General features: G+C 42.4%; 3 protein-coding genes and 1 non-coding gene across 5 annotated transcripts in view; 1 reads left to right on the top strand and 3 right to left on the bottom strand.

The window, feature by feature from the left end:
• The window catches only part of trim8b (tripartite motif containing 8b), an 11642-nt gene extending 8903 nt beyond the window's left edge, over window positions 1-2739 (bottom strand). The window contains 1 exon segment of the mRNA XM_030774294.1: window positions 2407-2739. The gene's annotated coding sequence lies outside the window, so the exon portion shown is untranslated.
• A 2390-nt stretch (window positions 2740-5129) lies between these two features.
• On the bottom strand, window positions 5130-5244 carry LOC115813495 (U5 spliceosomal RNA). Its single transcript, XR_004025357.1, has one exon. It is a non-coding gene; the product is annotated as a U5 spliceosomal RNA (small nuclear RNA).
• Window positions 5245-9525: 4281 nt separating this feature from the next.
• On the bottom strand, window positions 9526-18724 carry mfsd13a (major facilitator superfamily domain containing 13A). Of its 2 annotated transcripts, XM_030774297.1 has the most exons (9): window positions 18645-18724; window positions 15041-15309; window positions 14474-14553; window positions 13628-14077; window positions 12960-13080; window positions 12685-12781; window positions 11814-11985; window positions 10854-11047; window positions 9526-10419 (listed from the first exon to the last, which is right to left on the bottom strand). In XM_030774297.1, the coding sequence occupies exons 2-9, from the start codon at window positions 15203-15205 to the stop codon at window positions 10163-10165; spliced, it is 1536 nt and encodes a 511-aa protein (XP_030630157.1). In that variant the 5' UTR covers window positions 15206-15309; window positions 18645-18724; the 3' UTR covers window positions 9526-10162. The 2 variants fall into 2 exon arrangements, with proteins under 2 accessions (XP_030630157.1, XP_030630158.1); XM_030774298.1 differs by lacking the exon at window positions 18645-18724 and having other exon boundaries at window positions 15041-15332.
• A 2924-nt stretch (window positions 18725-21648) lies between these two features.
• sema4gb (sema domain, immunoglobulin domain (Ig), transmembrane domain (TM) and short cytoplasmic domain, (semaphorin) 4Gb) overlaps window positions 21649-25000 on the top strand; it is a 28143-nt gene continuing 24791 nt past the window's right edge. The window contains exon 1 of the mRNA XM_030774291.1: window positions 21649-21757. The gene's annotated coding sequence lies outside the window, so the exon portion shown is untranslated. The remainder of the gene's footprint in view (window positions 21758-25000) is intronic.

The raw sequence follows: 25000 nt of genomic DNA, 5'->3' as shown, positions 1-25000 counted from the left end.
CCGTCGCTCAAAGCAGGGTATATACAGGGGTTGGACAAAATAATGGAAACACCTTGTTAAATAACTGTTTTACTATTTAATATCGAGTTGGTCCTCCTTTGGCAGCAATAACTGCTTCAATACGTCGAGGAATAGATTCATACAACTTTCGGACAGTGGTTAAGGGAATTCTAATCAATTCCTGAAGCAAAACCTGTTCCAGTTCTTTCAGAGCTGATGGTGGAGGGAAGTGGCTCCTTACTTACTGCTCCAAAATATCCCAGAGATTTTCAGTGATGTTCAGATCTGGTGATTGTGGGGGCCAATCCAAGTGTTGAACTTCACTGCTGTGCTCTTCATGCCGGTCTTATACGATTTTAGCAGTGTGAACTGGCGCATTACTGTCTTGAAAGATGACACCACTGTTTGGAAAGAGTGTTTGGACCATTGGGTGAATTTGTTCACCCAAAATTGACAAATACTTTTTAGAGGTAACCCTACCATGCAGTGCTAACACAGGACCAAGAGAATTCCATCGTACTGTGGCCCAGACCATCACAGGATTGCCTTCGTGCGTAATGGTTTGGGTCAGGCAATCGAAATCAAGGGCTTCTTTTGTCTGCCTCCATACATAAATTCGTCCTGAACAAGGAAAAAGCATGAAGGATGATTTGTCAGAGAAGATGACATTCTTCCACGGGTCCGTTGTCCACTTCTGATGGTCTTTGCACCATTTTAGGCATTTTCAATCACTGATGGGGGGAAAGAAAAGGTTTGGCAATGGCAGCCCTTCCATGATATCCAGCTGCACTGAGCTCTCAACAAACTGTTTTGGTCGATACTGGGTTAGCAAGATGTTGGTTTAGCTCTGCGGTCACTTTAGTAGCTGTGGTTCTGTGATTTTCTGATACAATGTGTTTTAGTGCTCTGCAGTCACATTCAGAGTTTTGACTTCCATCCAGAGTTACGCTTCCCAGACCTAGTTTTCCCTAGTTTTTGGTATGCCATCATGACTTTAGAAATAGTTTCTCTTGATACGTTAAACAAAAGAAAAATCTTGGGCAATACATAACACAAAGGATGTCTGCAGTGCATATACTTAAGATTTACATATCACTGGGAATCCTATCAACGTCAGCAAATTTATAGGTCTTGATATACCACGTGTTTCCATTATTTTGTCCAACCCCTGTATATAGGCCGCATATATGTGTGTGTGTGTGTGTGTATATATATATATATATACACACACACACACATACATATATATATTTTTTTCAACACAAAATCGTCGATTAGTGGTATTGCTGTTTGTGTATTATTTAGCATAAAACGTTTGGAAGGCACATAAAAGTCAGTGGTCTCACCTGACGGTCTAGTGCGTGCCAATGAGGGATGACTTGGCAGCATCACAAAAAATTATCGCCGAAGTGGCATGTCTTTTAATACCTCTCTTTTTTTTCAATCACACCGCTCTTCAATAAAAAAAAAAAAGTATGCAAGTCGGGTGCAGGTGCCACGTCTTTTCCCTTAAAGGCAACGCAAGCCTAAACCTGGCGTTTCTGCTTTATGCGACTGAATATGAAGCGTGTACAAAGAGACAGTCGTTTGCAGCGATCTAATCAGTGCCAAGAACATGTCGATGTTTTTCTTTGATGTAACCAGTTCATCTCGAAGCTATTTAGCTTGCGATGACTCTTAACCAGAAACCTTACGTAGGCCTATGGCGAATATGAGCAATCTATTGGCACATCTGGGCCAAAATACCTCGGCGGTTCCTCGTTTCGCAATCTGAAAACAGTCTTTGACAGGCCTTTTTGCAAGACCTTCGTAAGGAGACAAGTTAGACTTCTGTAATTTTGTAATTCGCTACACAAACATCTTTCAAATATGCAATACTGGTCAGGCTGCTAAACGTAGCGGTCATTCACCAGCAAAGTGGGTTTCGTCCTTCTAACGATACCCATCACCTCTTTAATAGCCCTTGCATAGACTTAAATTACTCGTTACCGTTTTAACCTCACTCAAATAACTACACCCTATCACTTCATTTAAATCCTACGTACATATGTAATCTAAAGAAGGCAGCGCTTTGTTAGTGGGTAATCAAAAAAAAAAAAAAACATCACGCAGACACATATACGGTAGCGGTACAACAGTTTCCCTAAAGGAAACAAAGGGAAACCATAGAAAAACATAGCGCCTATGTGTGCTTTAATGAACAGGTCTAAATCCCGTGCTTGTTTTCTCTAATAATCCCACAAAAGATTTATTCGGACAATCTGTTCTCACCTCTTACCAGCAGGCAGTCACCCATACTTTGTTTTTCTCCAGCGACCGAACGTATTTATCAGCAAAGAGTAATAACTAACTTTAAATGTGCAGTTTTAAATTCCCAGAACAAAAATAATCATAAACCCCCGAGACCTTAAAGGGGAACGGCGCTGTTTGATCCTCGTTACTGGATGCAGTCGCCAGCCATCTTGTGTTCCTCTTTAAAATGAAAAAAGAGGACGTTTGTGTTTGGCAACATCAACCTCCTTCTCTCGTGTAGTTTCCCAGAAATCAAAAGTATGCCGTTTTCTCGTATACATTCGTCATCCGTAAATCCCGGTAATTAGGAGGCCTACGGTCCGTATATCCACTGGTCGTTGTTCAGAGTAGTCCAACCTACTCGTGTTGTTTCTATTTATACCATTTCTTCTTTTCGGCCCTGTCTTTCCCAAAGCAGAGATGGAATGCAGACAGACAGCGAGTTGGTGAAATTCAGCACGGCCGGAATACAGCCGAATGTCTCCGCCGAGTATCGAACACTTCGGTAGTCATGAGACTCAGCAAAAGCTCCGATCCATTCGCTCCAGAGGAGCTGGGGGCGGGCTTAGAGAGATCGTCCTTTCTTACTGGTCTGATGTCAGTTCAGCATTTTTTTTCCCCTGTAGTGCTTAAGCTTAGCATTTGAGTTTGGGAGAGCTGATCTCAGATCAGGTTGAAAGGGCAACCTCTACCAGGAGTGCGGAGGGCGGACAGTGGGCGGGAACACCCTTAAAACGGCAATAGCCAAAGGTACACAATAAACCTGACAGCAAATTTCGTGCGTTTTGACGTCATATTCACACATCTAGAAAATAATCCTCCATCTGATCAAAATTTACACAGAACACATGTTAAATGTCTAGCAAGGAGATATAAATACAGATCTATTTTAAGACATGCCTCTGGTACAGGCTAAGTAGTGCTTATTAAAACACATGCTCCGAGGGAGATCCAGACAGGGGGGTACAACCAGGAGAACAAAGTATTAGGGGTTTTTTTTTGCCCGCTATAAGGATTAAGTCAAGGGGTGCCGTCCTGTTTTGTTTGTTGTGGGCATGTAAAGCCCTTTGAGACTGTAAACAGTGATACTGGGCTCTAAATAAACTTGCACTTGTGTTATTTTGTATATATCTTATTTACCCATGAGGATATTGTCCTAGTTAATGGCAAGTCATTCTGTAAAATTTGAAGATTAAAATGCGTTTGGAGAGATGGAGTTTGAGACAGAAACAGGGTATGAAATATTTCTGTTGCTTGAGAGAAGAGAGAAGAAATGGGTTGTCTGGGATACTTAAAGAATAAAGAACCATATATTCTCAACCCTGATTAGAGGAAAGACATAAAGATATGTATGGGCGATCACATAATGATGATTAAACCCACAGCATTATGTGAACTGCTTGGAATATTTTCACTAGATATCTTTTGCCAAAATGTATTCACACGAATCTCTTTTCTGATTAAGTGCTCATTCTAGCCTACAACACTCGCCTAAACCCTGAAAAGTAACAGAGAGGTTTGGGTGGGGGTGTACAGTGGATGTGTACTCTGTCAACTCAAGAGGGGAATGAAGACTGATACCATTATTACAGCGTTGTGAAATTACTTGATGATTCTGCTTATGCTATGCCCCCTGAGTACCTTTTGTGAAGTACCAAGATACATTAGTACACATGCTACAGCCTGAATGTACTACTGCAAAACATCGGTACTAAGAAAGTACTGATTACAGGCCTCACAAAGCCAACTGTCACACAGGAAACTAGAAATTACAAAGGACTGAAATGTGTTATTAGCAGCCGCTACTGAACACACACACACGCAAGATGTGTTTCGAAATATCACGATTCGCTCTCACAATGCTGGACCAAGCACTAGCTGATGCAAGACAGCAGGATCCATACGATACAAAATACCTCTGTGTTAATGTGGGTAGAAATGTCAGACCAATGTCCAAAACAAATGGGGTTTACTCACACACATAAACACATCGACGACTAATCGACTTTCAAGCAGCGCTTACAACTTCAGATGTGTTTATGCATAAGAAGGATGACGGTAAACGTGAGGGTGACCAATTCAAAGTCATAGCAACACAAAAACAACAACAAACAGACAATGTACTGTAACAGCTGTGCTCTAAGGCACAGACTAATTCAATGTAGAAATGTTAAACTCTTTCTCCAGGCTTGTCTGGAGGAGCCAGTTCCTGACGCTAAATGCCCAGAAACTGAAAAAAGAGATGTTATAGCTATCCTCTTAACAAAACAAAGCATGAATGAAAAACAAACTGAATTTCCATTAATGCTGATCAGCAGTTGGTCTGGTTCCATTTGTTGTCTAACATTGCCCTTTTAAGTCCTGGGGCTATTTGCCAAAACGTGAGACATTCTAGATATGAATTAAGAGTGAAATGCAAAGAGGTTTGGTTGTCTTTTAGTTATTCAGAGATGACTGTGCTCTCAAAAGACTCCAATCAGTTTGTCACACTCCACAAAAATGTTTCAGGAAAGCATGTACTTGGCCGGAACTAAACATTCTCTTAAGCTCTACTTGCTATCCTCGGAGGCAGAAAACACCCCGTTCTTCTAAGCACATGCGTTATGCAAAAAAGTCTTTTACTGGTGACTAAGATACAGAGAGAACACACCAAGCCCGACAGTATACTTTTACACACTGCGCCGAAAAATAAATTGAATACATATTCTCGAACGCGGTATAAAACCACCGCCTATGTGTTTGAGAAACATGAACGTGCAACTTCTCAGTCACTATAACACGCAATTGCATACTGTGTTTAAAAAATAACCTCGATTCTACTTTGCACCGACTTCTCAGCCCCACCGCAAGGTAGGGCCACAAAAAATTAGTTGATACTCATATTGTTCCTCCCCACGGAAATCTTTAGTAAAAGGCGAAAGATTTATACGATATGAAGAGAAACATGAGTGATATACCATTCGACGGTAGCCGCCCCTCTTTGAATTGGACAACTAAACTTCTCAATAACGGTTACCAAATATCTATCAACCATTTCCCCCCTGAAGTACACCTTTTGGGGCCCACAACTAGTTACTCGCAGTAAAATGATCACATTATTTCGATATACTGTAATTAAGTACGCTATTTTTCATTATTCTCCAAAATATCGCCGCAAGGCATGATGGGAACGTATAGGCTTCCTGTTATTTCCAACGTCATATCTGTGACACTAGCGTTGAATATGAAAGCTCATTTAAAACTGTACCGTCTCGCTATGTTTGTTTTATGTGTTTATTACTGCAATGTTCTGTACTCTGGCCTGCCTGCCTGCCTCTAGTACAAAAAGTCTTCAGCTGGTCCAGAATCCAGCTGCCAGAATTCTGACCAGAAAAAGGAAGTTTGATCACATTACACCTGTCCTTGCTTCCCTTCATTGGCTCCCAATTCATGCAACGGCAGATTTTAAGGTCCTCTTATTAACATATAAAATTTTACATGGGCTTGCGCCTTTCCGCCTGTCTGACTTAATTACACCCTATAACCCACCTCGCACCCTGCGCTCTCAAGATTCTGGACTAGTCGTTTTAATTCTTAGTCGTTCCAAGAGTTAAAAAGGAAGTCCGCTGGCAACCGAGCCCTTTCCTACCGCTCTCCCTTCCTCTGGTATGGTCTACTTACAGAAGTTAGGGGGGCAAACTCTCCCCATACCTTTAAAACCACATTAAAGACGTATCTATTTTCTAAAACTTATGAATAATATAATTTTGATTTAACTTTGTTATAGACATGTTAAGCCCTTTGAGACTATAAATAGTGATACTGGGCTCTAAATAAACTTATATATTATTATTAATATTATTAATATTATTAATAGTAATATATAATGTCTTAGCCTAATTATATTATTAATATATTATTACATTATTATTATTTAAATGTTTGTTTCATCTTGAATTATTATTGTAATTTGCCACAAATAAACCAGGAGAAAAGAACGAAGCGCGTTCACATCCAACGCACTTTGTTCCGCAACGTTATTGATGAACTCTTACTTCACAATTCTATAATTTCACATTCAAACGTTCCTGCGTCATCAGAACGTTTTTTTTCAATCGGTGCGGGAATCGGTAGTTTTTTTCTCGCTAAAATGGCAGGCATACCAACCGTACGCATGTGCGAGCTCTCGGGTAATCACTAATGTTTAGGCCACTTTGTGGAAGACAACTTTTGAGAGTCAGTCCAGCTAATTTCTCTGTCTGAGAAAATTTCTTTAGTGGAATATCACATTGAACTCTACTTTATCCTGACAGAAGTAAAACGCAGTCGTCTTTTAAGTGTATATGCTGACATACCTCTCACGGCTATATGAATATCCAAAGATCTGTTCTCATAATTATTCATAAATTCTACAGACTATGTTAGCCTCTTCTTGAAAACTCCTCGTAGTCAACGAAGGGAAACAACGTTCCGAAGTTCATGTACGATGAGCATCTTAACCGTTATAACAGTTGTACCTATTAGTTAAAAAATCCAATTATAGCCAACTCACCTTCAGACTCCCACCACTAGACCAATTATTCCTCACACAAAACTATGAGAAAAACAATAACTTAACCAGCTGGGCGTCTATACTGAGTTAGATAATGTTGGAGAAATAGAAGAAGGCCTCTAAAATGGAAGAAGGCCTCTGTAAGTTGAAGCCAACGGAAGAGGGCCTCGGTATACCAAAAAAGGAAAATGCAAGGTCAGCAAAACATGAAGGAAACATAAAAAGGGTAAATTCTAGGTTATAGTGACAGGGAAGCATAAGTAATGGTCGGGATGTAGTTGCTTCAGCATCCGCTTTGCATGAATTAGCCCAACGCTTGATAGTTAACACCTGCATTAAGGGTAAAGTATCTGAGGTGAGACTGTGGACATGGTTGAGAATCCGGGGTAAGATGAGGACACGGTTGAATATTATTTTCTATTTAACCAAACAAGGACATTTCGGAAATAGTGGTGTATGGAATAATGAATTCTGGGAAAACTTGGGGAAATTTCTGGAAGCGAATGGGTTGGACCATGCAAAACACAGATGATGTAAGGGGTATTACCATACAACCGTGTTATGCGCTTATTGGATACATAGGTTTAGCATGCAGGTAAAATTTTAGATAAAAGTGCATGATTTTCTGTATTTTATTCAGTCACTCCCTGGGACCTGACTCAGTTTGTTGTATTTTGTTCACTGCTGAATGCAATAAACTTACACTGCATCGGACTATCGAAAACTTTGACTGCTCTTTGAAAACTTGGAATTCATTTTAAACTCAGCATAAGAAGTACAGCATTCAGTGTGGAGAGGGACTCGGTCATATCTGGCCCAGACCTGGGAGTCTCTCCAACAATAACATTACAGAATTCACATTCGTCTTTTCGTCTGGTTTAAAATTAATATTCAGCAATTAATAACTCCTTTTCTACTTACCAGACTTTAAAAAGTCGCTTCTCCATAGTGATGAAACACGAGGACGGCGAGTAAATCATGAAATCCGTTAAACTTGCTAGTTGTGTAACATCGTAGGTTAGTTTACTTAGCCGAGCTAATTACCAATCCCCCCCCCCCCCCCCCAGTCGAGCACACACGGACACCCAAAGCAAAGTTAACTTACATTTAGAAATCACCACAACCACCAAAAACGGACAGACCCCGACATTACTACTTAAAGATCTGAAATTCTGTGGTAGCGACGAATACCTCATCTATCGCCAAAACATGCTACGCTGTTTACTCAGCGAGCTCCTGACAGGCAGGTTAGTTTTGGAGGGTAGCGTTACCCGATTGGCTAATTGATTTTTATTACTGTATTCCTATTGGTTATGAAAATAGTTTTCAAAAGAGGAGTTATAAACGAATTAAAATTATTATGTTGGCTACATTAACGAGTCAAAAAATATGTAGAACTGCAGGTAGACTCGTGCACCAGGGGGAGTATTCCAGAAAGTGGGTTTAGTGAAAACTAACTTAACTCAGAACAAGTGGTAAACCTCCTAATAGAAGAGTCCTATGGCTTTACCTTGCGAGGACAATGAAGTCATAGCGCTCTTCTATTAGGACGTTTACTACTTGCTCTGAGTTAACTGACTTTTCACTTAACCCGCTTTCTGGAATACCCCCCAGGTCCAACATGGCACCAGACAAACAGGTCTGAAAACCCTAAACATGTTATTCGAAATGCGCTAAATGAGGGATCATTATTTGATTATTATATTCCTTGCATCAATTAAATGACAAAAACATACACAAAATCAAATGAACACGATCAAACACTGAGAACAGAATCAGTCCGAAGTTTAATTAGGCGTACACAAACTGGATTTCTTATTTATGTCTACCCAGAATGTTTAAGACAACACATTTTCTTTGATTAGAAAACTGTTTGAGGATGCTAACAGAGGCAGGTATTTAGTTACAGTCAGACAAAACATTAAACAGGCACAAGGCTAAGAACTGAGAACAAAACAAACCCGTTCAAACCACAAATGTAGCTACGAAATGTGTTCAGTAAACCTTTAAACATTTCCTGAGTCATTTCAAACAGTTCCCTTAATTCTGTCTACAGCTAGCAACATTAATAAAACAGAATAAATAGAGTGAGAACACTGCAGGATATCCTAGCAGCTGAAAGCCGACACAAAGTACGCAGTGTCGACTGAAAAAGAACAATATTCAAAGACTCAAATAATTTGTCACTGACAATGATTAGGGGAACAGATTGGCACAATTAGTCATTGGTAAATATCCCTACGACAGCAACCCCATAATCCATCTGTTCAAACAACGTCTTCTTTAATGCTTTAATACTACTACTACTACTAATAATAATAATAATTCTTTATCTACCAAAGAATTCCCTTCCTGAGCAGCCTTACATGAAAAGATTTGAGTGTGGATGCAGGATGCATGCACACGTAGTATAAAAATAAGGTGTCTTTTGAGTGAGTACTAAACTTAACAATATAAATTGTTCTGCTCCTTTCAACAAAAATATACATTTTAAACGATCAACATATTCTCGGTCACGTAAAAGTGAGTCGACGATCCGTGACCAAAAAAAAAAAAGAAAGAAAAGACCACACAGAGACTGATGGGGGTTAACTGCTGAGGGGGCTAAGACTCTAGACACAGTGGCACAGTAGACTGTAGAGAGAACCATACTGCTTCATACTCCTGCAGATTGGTTTAGAACACGTCCTTTATGGAAAAAACCAGCGCTCTCTCTCTCACAGTTAAAAATACACTGTTAGAGAGACTGAGATAAGCAGTCTCTGACTGGGCTTGATTAGACTGAGATGGCAATGGGGCCATGTCAACTTAAATCTTCCCTTTAGGGGGGACAGTTTTACACTTTAGATGAGCCTTGTGCTACACAGACAAAGCGGGCTCAATGGTACCCTTTCGGTAAGGTCCCAAAACCACACGACTGTGTATGTTACATTTGGTCCTTATACACTGTATAACAAACATAGACAATCAGTTTTCATAAAAAGAATAAGGCAAAATTCATTCAGTCACCATGTTGCACCTTTCTCCTGTCTCTGACTACACGGCAGTGCAATACCACATCTCTAAGGTGACTGCGTGATTGGCAGTGAGGGTTAACCCCACCCTCTTCTCTACAAAATACACAATAAGAAGGAGTCAGACAGTGACCTCACAAGGTGAGCAGCGACAACGTTACCTGGGAGCCAATGCAACATTCAGTTTCACAGAAAGAGGCAAAGAAGGCTATTGGCTCCCCGTGCAGTGGGCAGATTTCTTCTGCAGTCCTATATAATGTCTGACAACGCTTTCATTTGTGAGGCTCCTGAACTTGTTTCACTCTTTCCTCTTTGTGTTGGAATGTCAGATGGCTTTCACACCCATGAGGTGACTCTGCTGTGCCCCCTCTCTCAGGGCTTTGATGCCCTGCAGCCTGCGCCCGTGCAGGGTGAAACGGGACCATGCCATCAGCTGGAGCAGGGCACAGGAGATGGGCACGAAAACGAGCAGGTAAAAACAACCCTGGCGCAGGGGCATGGAGAGGGCAGAGCCTGTGCCACCAGCTGCGGCTGACGCCATACTGGCATCCTTCAGGGGATCCCTCTCAAAGACATCATAACCTGGAGAGAAGGAAAGAGAGGTCATCAGCGTCAGCACGCAGTCTCACACACACACACACACAAACATATGCCACACGTACACACACGCAAATACACAGTACAATAACACTCTATCATATACCTATGACATGTGACTTTTTTATGAGTGCACACTGAACTTTTAAGAGAATGATTTAATTTAAGCCAGTTGACTGTAGCTGTTGATAAGGCGGGAAGTTTATTTGTTCAAGGGTGAGGGAGTGATTTCACGTTAACTGTCTTCTGTATTTTGCATGCCTGTGTGTGTGTGTGTGTGTGTGGCTAAGGATGAACATTGCGTAATCTATGACGGGGGGAAAAACTGCGTGAGTGGAATGAGGGAGCATGGGCTCTTTTTTTTTTTTTTTTTTTTTTTAACTGTTGCCATGACGTTTGTGCCTGCTGTAAACTCTTACCTGTGTAGACACACAGTAGCCAGGTGCCAATGAGGGGGGCGAAGGTTTGACCTGGTTTTGTTACCAGGGCGACCATGCCAAAAACCAACGCAGAGGCTGCCTGCTGGCGGCGGTTCAGCACAAAATCCTCATCCACCAGGTCCGTAATGACGAGGTTCAGCAACTTACAAGTTCCCTCCGTAAACACGCGGTTACTGACCGAGAAAAAGAAACAGAGACGCACACAGAAATACAAAATATGAATATTTAGTCCAATATGCTGTTTATGGACTCAAAATGAAAGCTGAAGGGAGTAAAACGCCTTTCCCTTCATTGTGGATCCAAATCGACACGTGATTTTTTTTTTTACGTGCATCCTCTCACGTTATATTTAATCCCTACATTCCTGCTCCTCACACAAGCATTGGCACAGAGTTGTTCCTGAGGACTGACTCAGGCAGGATTCCCTGAGACCAGCATCCTATTCCTATGTACACTGAGGCATAATGGACACTGACCAAGCTTTAAAAATAAATAAATAAATAATTCATGATGAAAACGTGACATTCCACACTGGTCTGAGACAGCAACATCCACAGCACATTATTTACGCAGTCTAACCGAGCATATGTGATTATTTAAATAATGATCACGCCTAATTATGCACTACAACTTCTCTACGCTTTATATGTCCACTTACTGCAAAAACCGGGCGTTAAGGAAGTCATTTTCAGCTGATAAAAGCAATCTGAAATCAGTACATGCCTATGGACTGCCATCTAAAGAGCGCCCCAAGCCATGCCAGAGATTGTCGTGTGTGTGTGTGTGTGAGTGTGTGAGAGTGTGCTTGAGCATGTGAGTGTCTGTGTGTGTGTTAGCATGTGAGCGTGTGAGTGTGTGTGTGTGTGTGTGTGTGAGTGTGCTTGAGCATGTGTGTTAGCATGTGAGCGTGTGTAAGTGTGTGAGAGAGATCTCTCTCACCTGGCAATGAAAATGCACAGCAGATACACGTGGTCTGCTCCAGCCAGCAGCATGGCTACACTGAGTCCCAGTTTGAGCAGGAAGAGCCAACGAATGACCTGGTACACGCCCAGTTTACGACACAGCGTCAGAAAATACAGGTTATTCACATGAGGAGCAATGTATGAGATGCCTGCGTGTTTTAGAAGAGAGAGAGAGAGAGAGAGAGAGAGAGAGAGAGAGTTTTACAGGAAGGCCCAGGCATGTTCAGTTTGAAAAGGTCACAGCGGTATCTGATTGGCTGAAGAGTGAACATACATGTTTCCCAGGAAAAAAAAGCTTCTAATAATGATGACCTAGATGAAAATGATTTAGTCTGGGTGTTTCAGATCACCTCCTGTAGAACTGTGTTTTAATAATGTACTAAAATATATATAAATAATACTGACAGGTAATACTAATAACACATCAGACAACTTGAAATAACTTAAGAGTGTGTATTACAAAAAACAAGCTGACAGGAAGGATATAATTACAGCTGAAAACAGAAATATGTCAGGGAATTCTGAGGGAGTTCAAAATGAAAACTGGGACAAAAGGTGCATATTTCCACATGCCATGTGAAATCACAGTTTTGGCCCGGGGAAATTGTGAAGTAACCTGTGTACTGTATGTCTTCTCAAACAGTAAGAGTTAATACATATTTTTCACATCGGCTTTTGTTTAGTCACACTGCCCGCGTAACCAAGTAACCTGATCCTCAGAGAGGAAAGTTTGTGATCGGAAAAATGACAGAGTGTTTGCAGACAGCGCTGGGAAAGACATTTGCTGAGGTCATTTGAGTTCTGGGTTTATGAGGAGGTAACGCCCAGCTCCTGGAGCACACTCTTACCCAGGAGGAAGGAGCCTGTGGAGGCAGAGATCCTGTCAGAGAGGAGGTGCTCCAGAAACAGAGGGAAAAAATTACTGTTGAAGTGGCAGTGAAACACCTGGAGAGAGAAACAGAGCATTAGTACCTTTCCGGATGTGCGTGTGTGTGTGTGTGTGTGTATATGTGTCTGTGTGGTATGTATGTGTTTAAGATACACTGAAGTGAAGAGCAGGGCATCTGTGTGTGCGTGTGTGTGTGTGTGTGGTATGAGTGTGGTGTGTGTGTGCGGTATTTACCTGTACCAGGTTCATAGAGGTGAACCATAAGAAGTTCCTGTGCCGTGACAGCTGTTTAAGATACTCCCCAAGAGTAATAGACCTCTCAGCAGGGGCATGAGGAGCATGCCCAATACTAAGTCTAAAAAGAGACAGAGAGAGAGAAAAAAAAGAAAGGAGACAAGAAAGAGAGATTCAGTGACGACAGGAGAGTTAAATGAGACTGCTTTGTTCCCTGGCTTTTCCCACAGTGAGATTCACTGTGAATGGGACAGTGGTGTGACATAATCAGTCTCTGTGTGTGTGTGTGTGTGTGTGGTGTGTGTGTGTCAGACTCCATCAGCATTTGTCTGCCCCTCGGCAAACTGTTTACCTTCACAACCGTCTCCCTGTATCACCGCATTACAGAGTTTCACGCTGTAAAGCCCTTTCAGTGAGACTGCAGATGGGTGATTAACAAGTCCATCACTGTTTATACGGTTATACCAGCACCTGAACTATTACAAGCTAAACATGCAGAAATACTCATTCACACCATACAGCTAATGGACATGTTTAGCACATAGGGGTTCAATGTTGTTTGTAGAATGCATTCTTTGATGATCCTGTTAGATTTAAAAACATATCGAATATTCCCTCTGCACTGACACACAAAGTGCATGTTGTGAAAAGAGGTGAAGACTGCTTACTCTTTCAGCGTGTTCTCCTCCTGCTTGCGCGGACGGACTTCGATCTGGAACCTGTGACGCAGTAGACGCGACACCACGGCAAACCCCAGCATGGACACCGCGGCCAGCGCCACGCAGAAAATCCGAAAAGAGAAAAAATCCTCTTTGTCCCAGAAGGAGTACGAGAGAAAGACGGAGAGGGATCCCAGAGCGCTGAACAGGGAGCTGTAGAAGTTGAGGCGTGTCCGGTCGCCGGCGGAGACGGCCAGGTCGGCCAGCAGGGCGTTGTGGTTGAGGTCGACCACGGTGAGAAACCCGTCGTACAGACACAGGCAGAGCAGGAACTGGAGGCCCGGCTGCGCCCACGCCACCCAAAACGCCAGGAACGACAGGGCGAAGAGCGGCCCGTTCCGAGAAAGCGCCCCGAGGCGCTTCAGAATCACCTCCGGAGAGGATATCTGAGGTCCAGATCTAAAAACACAACACACGCACAGACACAAGGAGAGAGGACGTGAGGGAGTGTGTGTGTGTGTGTGTGTGTGTGTGTCAGAGAGAGAGTAGGGTCTGAAGAAAGTCAAAATGGAGACACTTCCTGAGAGATCACTGAATGGCATAAGTATTTTGACATACATTGCTCAGTAAGTGAGCATTAGAGAAGAATAAGCTTGAGTGGATACACCAGGAAGATTCTGAAACAAAAACACTCTGGTAACAAAAGACACACAGAGGCAGTAGACCGACTCCCTCAGAGTAAACACGAACGATTAAAAACAGCAAACATACAGGAACTGCACATGGCTAGAGAGAGAGAGAGTGTGTGTGTGTGTGTGTGTGTGTGTGTGTGTGTGTATCTGAGGGAGTTCTTACTGAGAGGAGCTGAGGAAGGAGCGATCACTCAGCCATCCAAACAGAGGGTCATTTAAACTGTTCCATATCAGAAATATTGTCTGCACGGAGGAAGAGAAAAAGAGAGAGAATATATAAGCTTATGTAATGACAGACCAGAGCCCTGCAGATACAGCAGCTGCAACCATACGTCCATACAGGCCCAAACCTGAAATCTCAAATCCACTGAATTCAGCACAGAACTTTTACTCAGGCTGAAACGCCAGGCCGTCGCCTGCGTTAGCACCATCTTTCAATACAAATAAATAAACAAATAAATAAATGATTTCGATAAATGCACCTTGATTGAGCAGAGGACATGAACAGGCACAAACAGTCTTGCATCCATTTTGATTTCAAGCTCAAACTCACGGTGGTGTATTTAACAAGTTTTAAATACTCAATGTACATTTAAAGTCAAGCAAGGTTTTGAATATTCCGCATTTATCAAATCACCACAAAGACAGGAAATATTTCCGTACTACAAATAATACCAGACAATTAAGTACTCCATTCTATTTTATTAACAAAGAGGCCAATCGTACTCACCTCCCCTACCCAGAAGGACAGCTTATCGATCTTGTAGACGGACACGAAGGTCTCGACATAGTAAAGCAGGAAAACGTTGTGTAGGATGGAGACGAACAGGGACAGAGAGCCATAGAACACGGCCGTAGACACACCCAGACAGCAGCCCCGCTCTCGTCTTCCCATCCTTCTCACGCTCTCTCGTTCTCTCTCTCTCTCCTCTCCTTCTCCGGCCAAGGCTGCGCTCACGCCTCAGGTGAGGCAGGACGGGGTCATCGGCCTGCATGCTCCTGTGCCCAATTCACATGAGTCTGGATTAGGTCAGTTCACTCCTAAATCCACCATCATTTTCTGTTAATATGTTTCAATGCAGTACTTTTTCTGATTACATTACGTTTCTCAGCAGACACAGTTTACACAAAACCTGCATGCTGCAATCTTCCCGCTCTAAGCCCTGGAGCTGCTACGGAGACCAGATGACCAAATTTAATTTGAAGGAAAAGGTTATCTTTTTTTTTTTTTTTTTTCCCCCATATTTTCTCCATCTTGTACATCACGAGTTCCTACTTGTGATGCACTAATTGTAAGTTGCTTTGGTTTAAAAGCGCCTGCGAAAATGCCAGATTGTAAATTGTAAATTGAGTTTATGAGGCTGTGAAACACCAGACTCTGGAAACAATGAAATCGGTTTCCAGATCTCAGCTTCAGCACCTCCTTGCCCCCCCCACCCCCCACTCCCCCGCCTCCCCCGCCTCCCCCCAAGCAGCTGTGCGGGCACTAATCAATAGTGTGTTGAGACTCAACCACCAGAATCGACAGAACGCATCAAACTTCAGTCTAGAAAATTATCCCGAGATGTGAAGGGGACTGTGAAACGTGAAAAAGCATTTTTTCCAAAAAGGCAAGTTTTTCCTTTACCCTTGGGTCTACTGAGACGTGTGTCAACGCTTGCACATCGGCTCACTCCCACACTACGAAACGAACAACCTTTGTTTTTTTTTTTAATACGCAGTCCTTAACACTGCCACAGTAACTGAGGATACTCTGTGAAGTTTACAGTGTGGAAAGAGCCCATCTGTGTCACAAAGTTGGTTCTGGCTACACAAGCATTCTGTATGAAAACCGGAAGAGAGACAAGAGAACTGTGTGGCCAGGAAACCTCTAACTCAGCTATTTTTACATATGGGTCGAAAGTATAGCCCAACCAGTGGAAACAGCCCAGAGCTGGTGGAGAAGAAAAAAAAAAAAAAAAAAAAAACACATGATAAGGCCATAGACGAACAAGCAGCCTGTTTTGTGGGCCATAAAATGCTCATTAGAACAGTCTATGCTGTCATCTTCATTTTGGGCAATGAGTGAACACCAACTGTTTAAGGTACGATAAAAAGTCTCTGGTTCTTCAAAGAGCGTTAGCCTTCAGCGCCTGGCCGAGTCTGAACACAGCGAGGAAGAGCTGAAAAGGTCCACAAGGCCAAACGTGCAGAGAATACAACTTTATCGCAAAGGGCTGATACATGTGGCTCAGGTGTTGAGTAAGCCTGTTTTCTCTCATCATTCCCAGAGCCCAGACTCTCTCTCTCTCTCTCTGGACTGGACTGGACTGTGTTGGGGTGACCCGGGGCAGTAATCAGAGCTTCCCTCTGTCTGTCATTACTTTTCTCATCTCTTTATCCCGCTGTCTCACGTACACACCCGCATCATGAATCACACCGAGAAGTCCCGTTCCCACAGAGAGATTCCCCATTCATCAGTCACCGTGGCAACAATGACGGCCTGGTCATATTACACAGGCACTGTTTAACCAGTGCTGCAGTGTCCTCATTTATGGCAACGTAATTACACCTTCATTATAACTGGCTTTGGCAGACATAAAATAAAACATATTCCATCCACTGACATGGGCTGCACTGTTAAAACATTTGTCTAAAGATGAAAAAATGTTTTTCAGTTTCCCTGTGGGTTATATATAAGCACAAACACACACACACACACACACACCCAAAGCTTCAGTACTTTACACAACCAGTTTGGATCAGATGGTTCATACGTGGCATTTTGTGAAGGGAGGAAGACAAATAAGGAAAATTACACACACAATGTCTGTGTTTACGTTAAGGAAGAAAAAACATTCTCCAATTCTCAAAGCAGCTGTTGTTAAAAGAAGAAGAGAAATACATAGTTACAAGCAGTTGCATGTATAAACTGAGATGATTCAAATCTTTATCTTGCATTCAAGCGTTTGTGCTTGACTGCCATCATCAGAATGCAAAGAAAGCAAACTGCCAAGTTCCCCCTCACTGCGTTAGATAGCTCACACACACACACAGAGATATCCATCTCAGATCATCTGGCAGGCACAGGTGGAAGTTCTTGTCCTGCTGTAACAGAACCGTCAGGTGCAGAGAGAGAGACAGAGTGTCTTGGCTGACGTGTAGAGTAGCGACGGCTGAACCACCTGTGTCTTTCCCAGGGGACGGGAAACACAGCGGAGTCACATTGTGTCTTTTAACGCGCGAGTGTTAGTTTTGTTTCCTACCTGCGACTGCTTCCATAACAGTGACCCTAAAGCCAGGAACAATGGCAATAATACTGGGCTTTTACGCAGACACGAAACAATCGTAGAAAGAGTGACTTTAACAAATGGCCAGGGAAGAAATGTGTAGGTACGGAAGACTTTCACAACGGACAATCTGCTATGGACCTCAGTGAATGAATTACACAATTATGAGTAAAGTCCGTGTAGATCAGACGATGCGGCGCAATAAAAATAACACAAACAATCACTGATCACAGACCCAGACCAAAAACATTTGCGTTTTTGTAGCTTTACTCGACATATCCCGACAGGCTTTTCAGGCGAAAATCAAGTGCATCTGTGACGGCTAAATCAAAACCAAAACTGGAAAGCCATTACCAGTAAGAGTCATTACACTCTAAATCGAATAATCTGCCATTACACACCTTCCTAACCACACACACACACACACACACACACACACACATATAATACCACAGTTTGTCAGTCCCTTGTTAGCGTCCACGCTAACTGTGGGTAATAATATGTGTACGCCGGCTACTACGGCGAGAACAGTATATTGATCTAGTCAGACCATTTAAAGGGGCCTGTGTCCACTTTTCCCAGACAATTCCCTCCACAGGTAGCCGGAGGACATGCTTATTGTGGTATCCTGAAATATCGCGTTTCTCGGCAAAGCCACCACAGCAAGCTGGCTTTACTGGATAACAACTGTATAGGTTTGGGTAATACCGTTAGTTACATAGCAGGCTAACCATTTACAGACAGCGACCGACGAAAATCTATATTCGTATTATTCACGAGTTCATGAGTACCAGCGTTAACGTTCCTCTTTTATTCACATCTGACCAATACTGTGACCAGTAATTTAGGATAATTTACGAGACACGCTGAGTAAACCAACCAACCAGCTAGCCAGTTGCTATGTAGCTACACGTTTCCTTAGGAAGGCGACGGGAACTCCAACAAACACTCCGCCAGCTGACAAGCCAACAAACCACAGAAATGCTACTTAGACACATGAATGTATGAAATAACCGCATACAGTGTTCTGTTGTTCAATTGTTAAAAAAGCCGAAAACCTCTTACCATGGATAGATGAGAATGTATAATACCACTAAAGTTACTTGAGACGGTAAAGGATCAACCCGACGTATTATCGAAACTAGTGATGCGTGTAGGCGAGAAAACTCTTAACGTCATCAGACACAGCACCGCCCCCGACTCTCCGACTCTCTCTCTCTCTCTCTCTCTCTCTCACTCTCTCTCTCTCTGAACATTGGCATTCAGTTACAAAAACAATAGTAATAATAACCGTAATCATAATAAATAAATAAATTGCACGAATTAAAAAACTACTTGTGTAAAGTAATTCTGAACATTTTTTAAGACTGCGCTCTTCCGCTAAAGCAGACAAATCCAGACCCAACCCAAGCCCCCAAATCTCAGTCCAGTCATGGCTGCTGCAGAAGCCTAGAGCGAGAGTCAAACGTGAATGTAAACCCTTCCAGAGCCGCTAATGAGCATAAATTGTCTAATTTTTAGACTGCAACTTCACACTGAAATGCTCGTAGTTTATTAAGTACACCTGCGTGACATTTGATCACTTTTATAGACAGCAAGGGTTTTAACAATGGTTTACCATATAAGGCACAATATGAACATCAAGGGGTCTTGTTACAGTCCATCTGAACATTTGTGTGGGCACAACAAGTTAGCTCAGTGAGACTGAGTGTGGCATGATCACTGGTTCCAGGTGTACTGGTCCTAGTATCTGAGAAACTGCTGCCCTGAGTCTACAGGAAGGAAGAGGCTCCAGAGAGCAGCTGATTGCCAGCACCTGGTTCTTGTTACACTGTGCATTGCAGAGTCAGATTTAATGTAAGCGTGAGTCCACTGACGTTGGTGGTACAGGCTGGAGGTAGAGGTGTAATTTCGAACGGAGTGTTTTCCTGGTGCGTGGCCAACGAAGTAACATGCGAACACCAGAACATATCTGAACACTGTGGCTAAGCAGCTCCATCTTTTCACGGCTATAGCTTACCTGTCATCAGACAAACACTCCCAGCAGGATAATTCACCACGTCACAAAACACAAACTGCCTCAGAATAGTTCCAGGAATCAGCCAGAGAGTACATATTACCTGAGTGGCCTGTGCAGTCCCTGGACCTCAACCCAGTAACTTGTATTTAGGATGAGGTGGAACTGGATGTTGACTGCATGAATGTAAAATTACTCAGTCTGTAGCAACTGCATTAGCTTATTACATTAACATGAACTTCTGTGTCTCATCATGGAAGCACTGACGGATCCAACCTGTTACTGATCCTAATGAACCAGCCACTGGGTGTACTGTGGTAATATACATTAAAGAGGTTTCTGAAAATACAGCTGTTTCCAGACACATGCTGCCATGTCCACACACACACATGACAAATATCTGTGGTGTGTGGACAATACTACTGTGTAAAATCCATGGGGGAAAGGCTGGTTTTGGTGTCACTGCAGTTTATCCATGCAGCCCCTAGGTGGCATCCAAGTCTAAAAAGAAAAAAAGGATTCTCTCTCTCTCTCTTTCTCTCTCTCTATCCCCTCTTCCCTCTGTCTTGCCTCAAATCATAAGGTTTCTTTTTTTTCCCTGAAAAATCTCACACATTTTTTGGAAAAGACGTGGGTTTGGGAGTACTTGAACCCTTACAATCTCCCTACAAAGCTATGAGATGGTTTATAACAAGAAAAAATGATCATTGGCCAAGTGAAACTGATCAAGTTTGTTTGTTTGTTGACAGATGGTGAATATGAAACTCGCAGTCAAGGCATATCTCTATTTGTGAAGTAGTTTAATTGAGTTGTTTACAGTTTACAGGCATTCTCATATGTCAGGAAAGGAAAGTTGAATTCCCTTTTCTCTCTGCAGCTGGTGGAAAACTCTGCAGCCGGGCTCTCTATTGGAACCCAAGTCACATGTCCCTCATTCCTACTTCCTGTTACTGGCACCCAGCCAATTGCAGGGTTGATTTGAAAGTTTTCCAAATTACCCCCTTAGCTCAGACATAGTCTGGCTCCAGAGCACAGCAGAAATTAACTAATCCCATACTATCCAAACCATATACTCAGGTCATCTGATAAAAAGATTCGATCTATTCCAGGGTCAAAGCTAAAACCTGAGGGGGGGGGTTCTGACTTTGCATTTATAGCTCAGAATCTCTGGAACAGTTCATCTCCACATGCAGGACTGCGTCCTCCACTTCAGCTTTCAAACACCCTCTGAAAACATGCTTACCTTCAGCTGGATGTTATGTTGTGTCTTCCAGTTATAGAACTATGCTGAAGGGTCAGTTCCAGACTGCCTTGATTTAACTGTAAATACTTTGAACAATGTGAGTGTGTAGTTTCAAACACTGCCTGTGGAGGGCGTGCAAGTGCAAGAGGACTGCATCTCCACTTCTCTCTCTTTTTCTCCCCTCTCCCCTCCCTCTCTTTCTCTCCCCTCTACCCTCTCTCTCTTTCTCTCCCCTCTACCCTCTACCCTCCCTCTCTTTGTCACACACACAGACACGCACATACACACGTACCCACAGAGATAGAGAGAGAGAGAGAGAGAGAATGGATGAAAAAAGTAATTAACCAATAATATATGAACATTTGTTTCAAAAGCTTTACGTACTAGTCACGTTTTCTCAAAATAACTTATAACCTGCAGTCTGATAGTATTGTTAAAGAAAGAAGGCAGGCTCACATTCTCATTCTTTGTTTACTTTTTTTTGTTTGTTTGTATGCTTGTGTGTTTGTTTTAATCATGTAATTGCACTTTTAATGAAAAGCCTGTCTGACGATTTCTCCCCAAAAACCCCGAGTATTTTGCTGACGTGGCTTCTTGAGTCGCAAAGGGATTCCTTTATGGAATAATAATAATAATAATAATAATAATAATAATAATAAAAATAACAAACGACTCGACAGAAGTTAACCCTCACAGCGAAAGGTGTGAGGATGGCGAAGCGTTGTTATGAATATTCATAGAGGAGGCGTGTCTTCACCTGGGACAGTCCTTGGGAAGGCAAGCATGTGCTTACGGTGCATTTGTGTCGCTCGGGCTGGCAAGAGGACAGCAGGTTTTCGTCAGGAATCAATACAGGAGCCCCCCCACCCCTCCTCAAAAGAGAATTATATCTTTCCATCGGATACATTCAACTGCCAGGTAACAGAATCCCATTTTTCCTTAATTTGTTTTTAAAGGATGAATTTGGATCATTAGGCTAAATCTTACTTATCAGACCCAGCTATCGTCCACTTAAACATGCGGCATGGAACAAAACATGCAGAACATGCAGGTGTCGGTGAGTTGGAATAGATCCCAGAAGTGCCTTTAAAATGCCGCAATGGTGCAGGACTGATTTAGGAAAAATGCAGTTCAGACACGTAGTTTGTAATTGTGTTGAAGTTATGTGTTCAGAAAGATAGGCATTGCAGACTACGCACTCGAGTCGTTTTAAATGTAGAATATGTACGCCTTAAACGTATGAAGCAAGGGCAGTATTTTCGAAACGGCTTAACAGTTTTACTCCAAAAACTATAACAAGGCAAAATATCATGACAGCAAATTATTCCGTGAATAAGGTAACGACTAGAAAGTAACTCAAACATGAAAAACGCATCCGATTGGACAAATCCGCATTGACCTATGTTGTTGTTCTGAGGACACGCGCTGTGTAAACCATGTTAAGGAATCGAATTTGTTCTGTGTTCGTCTCTCAACTCCTCACTTTAGACAGGACCCGATTTTGACTGCATTGCTGTAAAACTGTCCACCCACCCGATGCCTTGTTGGCGTTGATGTTGTGAGCCATGTCAGGGGGACCTTGGACAGGAGGAGGGGAGGGTGTGAAAACTTAATGAAGAGCTTTGACGTTCCAGTTTGAATGATCTTGAGTTTAGCTTAGTCTACGGGGTTTTATCTTTGCTTCAAGTGTTAAGTGTGAGGTGCAATGACAGTGTCATTATTTGACCGCAATGTTTGAAACGATTTGAAAACTTTGAACAAAAATTGTGTGTTTTAGGAATTGTGTTCGTGTATAAACACTTCATGATGCTATTCCTCTTGCCCTGGCAGTGTAGCTTCCCCAGCCCGTAGTCTGATGTATTGCTTTAAAAAGCTGTTCCTGACTCCCATTTGACACTGCTACTCTGTTCATCTTCCCAAACTGCTCTCCATCTGCCAGGCATGATTGCTTACTTTAAAAAAAATAGAGCCCTCCACTTCTCTCTGCCAATTCATATACGTAGGGAACAGGGCCGTCTCTTCATTTTTACCCAACCGTTTGCCTTTCCTTGGTTTGGCAGCGACAGTCTCGTGTGGTACACGCGGACCGCGTGTGATACCGAGTGATTGGTCAGTAGAGCGGTCAACAATCAATTGTTTTCATTGTTGTGGCTCGTAAATCTAAGACCAATCCTTGTCTGTTTTATAATTTCCATGTCCACGGTAAATTCACAGTAGCCAAATGTAATGTTTTATTGATTAACAAACGTGTCGTAAACTTAAAAAAGACCTATTTCCTATTTACTGCTGTGAGATTTTAATGATACATGTCTTATGCCTCATTAGAATTGAATGGCTCTCATTTCCACAGGTGATTAACTCACTGACTGAAGAGTCAGAACTATCAAGGCGGTGACGCCAGTTAATCCTGTCTCTGTTTGAGCTGTCTCATGCAGCCCTGAGATGGGATCCAGAGACAGACTGGAGAGGGCCCCCCCCCCCCTTTCCCTGTGTGTGATGTCGTCACTGTGTTTGGAAGTAATTTAATGACCTCTTTAGTCATCTCAAAACACTCTGATTGTCATATTTACCCTCCGGGAGCGATGTTGTTTCCACTGCTTGAACGGAGACGTAAAATAAATGACTATGATTCACGGAGTGGAGAAAAAAAAGAAAACGGTGCTACGTTATAATGAATCATATCACATTTGTTGAAGTTACCAGTGAGCTTAAGTACACAGTGTTGCGTAACTGCTGTTGTACACGTTAGACGCCACAGCGAAGGCCCTTGAACTGCCCTTGCCTTGGAGAGCATGGTCATGGCGTAACTGCGTGAGGGGTTTAGCCTGGTTGTCACTCAAAGTCATCTAATGAAGGCTCGTCTAATGAATAAGAATGAGATTTGAGATTGCCATTTTACAGATACGCTCCCGTTTGCCGGCTGAGCGACTGAAATTTAAAGTTTTGGCTCCGTTCAGGGGCCATTTGGTTTTAATGTCTCAGGTGAGGAGTGAGACGGAGAGCGGTGAAAAAAACTCACTTTGGGGATGGTATTCTCTGGCCATCTGTAGTAAATGTCAGGCAAGATAATTAACATATCTTTTTATGGTCTAAAACCGGCAGATGGCCTCACCAGAGACGACTTTAAACGTCAAACATTTCTCTTCTCTGCACGTTCGTCAAACTGTGGTCTGAGAAACCAGCGGAATTGCTAATACTGAAGCAAGTTGCCGCCTGGTATATCTTGTAGATGCTATGTTCATATGTGACATGCATCCAACTCAAAACTATAACATTATTGCTGATGAATATGGCCCAGCATATAGAAAGGCAGTATCATCAGCTGAAATTGATATGCTAAAATTAAACGAAGTGTAAAATTTTTTTTAACTGTGACAGAACAATGGGAATTTCAAACGACAATATCTACCAATTTTCCCTTCTCTCCGTGGCTTTAGAATGTCTTGTCTGTCCTCCACAACACGCCCTGGATCTGATAAGGATTTGTTCATTGAAATGCCTTGTTAGAGAATTGACTCTCTTAAGTGTTTGGAGACGAGACAGTTGTGGTTTGCTGTGCCAAAGACGTTTGGGAAATCAAGCATGACTGTAGCAGAGAAATAAACAACACTGACCTCTCTCAAGATAAGACCTTTTTTTTAACATCAACAGATACTTAGACAGAGGTAAGAGAGCCTCCCCCCCCCCCCCCCCAAAAAAAAAAGTTTGTAGGACAATTTCAAGAAAAACTCTCAGCAAAACCCATTCATGAGGGATATCCACGGAGAGTGAGTCTTCCCCCAGTGCCTTTCCAGTCCGAAGTGCTTATGTGAATGTATTACACATGTCGGTCCATAACTATACCTGCATTGATAGAGACTCGTCCACTCGCCGTGTTTAGTTTGTCATCAGTCCATTAATGGAGTTCTGTTAAACCATGTAATGCACCTCTGCAAAGATAATCAAATCTTTTTTTTCTTTTTGAAGTGAACTGCCATTATCCCGTGTCATAAGTACAGTCTTGTCAGTACACACACACGATAATGGACAATATCTCAAGCCCTAGTTTGAATAATTAAATATTCAGTCCATTGTAATTAATATCTTTGCTGTACCAGCTGTATTCTGCAGGCGTTAACCTTGCCTCAGTGTGTCTATCTGTCCATGGCTCTCTTGGAGGAT

This window comes from Chanos chanos, chromosome 5 (genome assembly GCF_902362185.1).
Source record: "Chanos chanos chromosome 5, fChaCha1.1, whole genome shotgun sequence".
NCBI lineage: Eukaryota > Metazoa > Chordata > Actinopteri > Gonorynchiformes > Chanidae > Chanos > Chanos chanos.
Note: the sequence above shows the minus strand (reverse complement) of the source record. Positions and strands in the feature narration are given on the sequence as shown.

What these genes read in the sequence shown, in the direction of transcription:
- mfsd13a (XM_030774297.1), bottom strand. Translation starts at nt 15,205, where the DNA reads ATGGGAAGACGAGAGCGGGGCTGCTGTCTGGGTGTGTCTACGGCCGTG. An exon ending in CACAGGCTCCTTCCTCCTGG is followed by an intron (nt 11,986 to 12,684) that starts GTAAGAGTGTGC and finishes TAAAACACGCAG; the next exon opens with GCATCTCATACATTGCTCCT. An exon ending in GCTACTGTGTGTCTACACAG is followed by an intron (nt 10,420 to 10,853) that starts GTAAGAGTTTAC and finishes CCTTCTCTCCAG; the next exon opens with GTTATGATGTCTTTGAGAGG.